This window comes from Rhagoletis zephyria, unplaced genomic scaffold, assembly GCF_001687245.7.
Source record: "Rhagoletis zephyria isolate East Lansing unplaced genomic scaffold, Rhagoletis_zephyria_1.1 Rzeph_scaffold_17470, whole genome shotgun sequence".
NCBI lineage: Eukaryota > Metazoa > Arthropoda > Insecta > Diptera > Tephritidae > Rhagoletis > Rhagoletis zephyria.
In genome coordinates this window covers 1-2,883 of record NW_016174531.1, presented here as the reverse complement: position 1 = coordinate 2,883, position 2,883 = coordinate 1, and the positions used below count along the sequence as shown (strand labels likewise).

Below are 2,883 nucleotides of genomic sequence, written 5' to 3'. Positions count from 1 at the left end.
CAGCGAAAAATGTGGTGTTGATTCAAACTCAACATATGAAAGCACATTTACATGCGTGGCTGTAGCTGAGCGTGCAAAGATGTTTGATACAATTGGTTGCTACCAAGGCTGTCCAGGTTCAATCCCCATCAGACGGAGCATGAAATTTAAGATTTTTAATTTTTTGTTCTTAATTATGAAAATGTGCTCTCTTTTTTTTAAACTTGGAAGGTTTGTATTTGAAAATGAATTTATGCAGTTTGGTCATATCTGTAGTCCAAAAAGTTTAAAATTAAAACCGAAATTTTTAACCGTGTATTATCATTGAAATGAAAGAAAATTGTCAAAGATATGCAGTTTAACTATCGTGTATATATATATATTACAATTTAGAATAGTAAACAAGTTGTGAAAAATTTCAAATAATTTTTTGTAACAAAAAAAATTTTTGCCACATACAATTTTGGGAGTGACCGTGTAAGTATTTATGTATTTACAATTTCTTTTCATATTAATTTTGCCGGTCATTATCGCTTCCTCGCCGATCAGCTGCAAGATGCGGTTAGACTGCTGCTGATAAACCGCCTTTTCAAGTTTCGCAATTATGTGCACTTGACTACATTAATGCGCTTTTGATTATTTACTCATTGAAAACATTGTAAACAGTTCTGGATTGACGCTGGAACAGTGAAGTTACTAATATTTTAAATTTTGCTAGAAGCTGCTGTATGTGCATTTGAAATGTCTGAAAGTTTTCATTTGCGTTTAATTCTATGTAATTTGGTGGTATTTATTGTATTTAATCTATCCGCCTACTCTGAAGCATCCAACAGCTGTGTTACACCTTTCGGCGTCTTAGGAGATCAGTTGCCGCTAAGCGACTGCAAACCAATGGTCGACTTTTTAAATGAGTATGGCTTGAAATTGACATCAGACCACAGGAAATTTCTTGAAATGAGTTTTGTGGATTTCAAAAAGGTAATTGGTATTAAATAGAAAGAAATAATATGGATTTTGAAATATAAATATCTGAAGAGATCCCTCGGTTTTCTTCGGCTCGAAAACTCAATTTCTGCTTAACACTTCAAGCGGCTTTGATAATTTTTTAGGAATGGTATAAAAAACGCTCTTTAAATCTCCTTTCAGCGCATTGTCTGCTGTGACCTCGACTTCGATTCCGTGCGCTCTTTCGATTCAGTTGGCGTTGAAATACTTCGCAATCAAGCTTGTGGTGATAATTCTCGCAAGCGAATCTCTTTCGGTTCCGAGAGCACTTTCCTCGCTCATCCCTGGGCCGTCTTACTCATCTATAATCGCGGTCATAAATTCCAATGCGGCGGTACTTTGATAACGAATCGTTATGTGTTGACAGCAGCGCATTGCGTAAAAGCGCATCTGTAAGGAATTTCTGTTTACAAATTTATGTACATACCTACACATATTCGCATAGCTGTGATTATGGAATTATAAATACTTACGTATATCAGATCATCTGATTTTTTTTTCAGTTCTGGTGTTCGTTTGGGCGAGCACAACATTAACGTTACTGTCGATTGCGAATTGGATGAGCTGGGTGAAGAGCATTGTCTAGCGCCGCCGCAAGATGTTGGCATTGAAAAGTTGATTAAGCAGCCGGGATATTCAGCAACGAACTACAACAATGATATAGCCTTACTACGATTGGAGAGGCGAATTTCATTTTCAAGTACATATCTACGCATATACTATACATATATGAGGCCAAGAGAGCAGAAGTGGCCTAACCCACAATTTAATTTTTTTTTTTGTAGTTAACTTCTTAAAAGAGTTTCAAATGTGATACAATTTTAAAATAAAGTTCGCTATTCCTAATGAGCGACTGTTGTTATTGAATTTATCACATTTGAGACTATTTTAATTAGGGTGGGTTAGGCCACTGTTGCTCTCACGGTCTCACATATAATACGGGAATTATTTACCAAAGCTCAAATTCGACCGTTCCGCAATCCTTTAGGCAGCGTAAAGCCCATCTGCATACCGGAATACCAGAACCAAGTGTTCGAGAAGGAATGGGGCATTATAAGCGGCTGGGGTTCTACAGAGAATTGTAAGAAAGCCATGCATTACTAATATTCTTTGCAAGTTGATATCCTCCCTCCTTTCCCCAGCAACCTTTTCGAATGTGCATCGTCAAGCTAACATACCGATCATATCGCGCGAGAGCTGCCAGTCGGTATATCGGCGTCGCAGTGTGGACAACACAAAACTCTGTACGCGTGGCATTGAAGGGGAAGACACCTGCGATGGCGATTCCGGTGGACCCCTGTACGTTCGCGTAGAGGGTCATGCTAGTGAACGTAAATTTCGTTATGTTCAAGTTGGTGTTATATCGCTGGGTTATCATCAGTGTGGCACGAAAAAGAATACACCGGCGTTATATACAAATATTGCGTCCTTCTATGATTGGATTGCATTCAGCATAGAGCTGTGAAAATAAACACTCTTTAAAATTTAAAATTAAAGTAATTTTTTTTTGACGTAGAATACGTCTTACCTTAAGGTATGGGGGCTATGTTCAAATGTTGTAGTTGTAAATTTTAGAGCTTCACAAAAACGCTTATTGCACGAGAACTAATAAAGCGATTTCAAAGAAAAGTGTGGCATTTCAAAGATAAAATTCCAAACCTATCGAAAGATTCATTTTTGTAAATAACAAATTCGGTTTCTGTCGTAAAAACAACGGTAAACATTGCCTTATTTTGGGGTCAATTTTGAGCCTTTAAAGTGCTCTAGCAACTTATTGTTGGCATATATAACTTTCATTTTCGGGATATAGGTTCTTTGGAGCAGTAGAAATATTATCGGGTACAAATTTTATATAAATTTAACAAATATTGAGCATTTTAAGGCAAAAAATTGTTGAAA

General features: G+C 36.9%; 1 protein-coding gene across 1 annotated transcript; it reads left to right on the top strand.

Annotated features, from left to right (window-relative positions):
- The first annotated feature begins 620 nt into the window (after positions 1-620).
- LOC108379847 (serine protease easter-like) lies at positions 621-2,480 on the top strand. Its single transcript, XM_017636201.1, has 5 exons — positions 621-957; positions 1,126-1,376; positions 1,488-1,684; positions 1,973-2,065; positions 2,127-2,480. The coding sequence occupies exons 1-5, from the start codon at positions 721-723 to the stop codon at positions 2,447-2,449; spliced, it is 1,101 nt and encodes a 366-aa protein (XP_017491690.1). The 5' UTR covers positions 621-720; the 3' UTR covers positions 2,450-2,480.
- The last annotated feature ends 403 nt before the right edge of the window (positions 2,481-2,883 follow it).

Bases quoted from the DNA above. Each gene is read 5' to 3' on its own strand.
- LOC108379847 (XM_017636201.1), top strand. From the start codon at position 721: ATGTCTGAAAGTTTTCATTTGCGTTTAATTCTATGTAATTTGGTGGTA. The intron at 958-1,125 runs GTAATTGGTATT...ATCTCCTTTCAG, and splicing joins GTTTTGTGGATTTCAAAAAG to CGCATTGTCTGCTGTGACCT. The intron at 1,685-1,972 runs GTACATATCTAC...GCAATCCTTTAG, and splicing joins GAGGCGAATTTCATTTTCAA to GCAGCGTAAAGCCCATCTGC.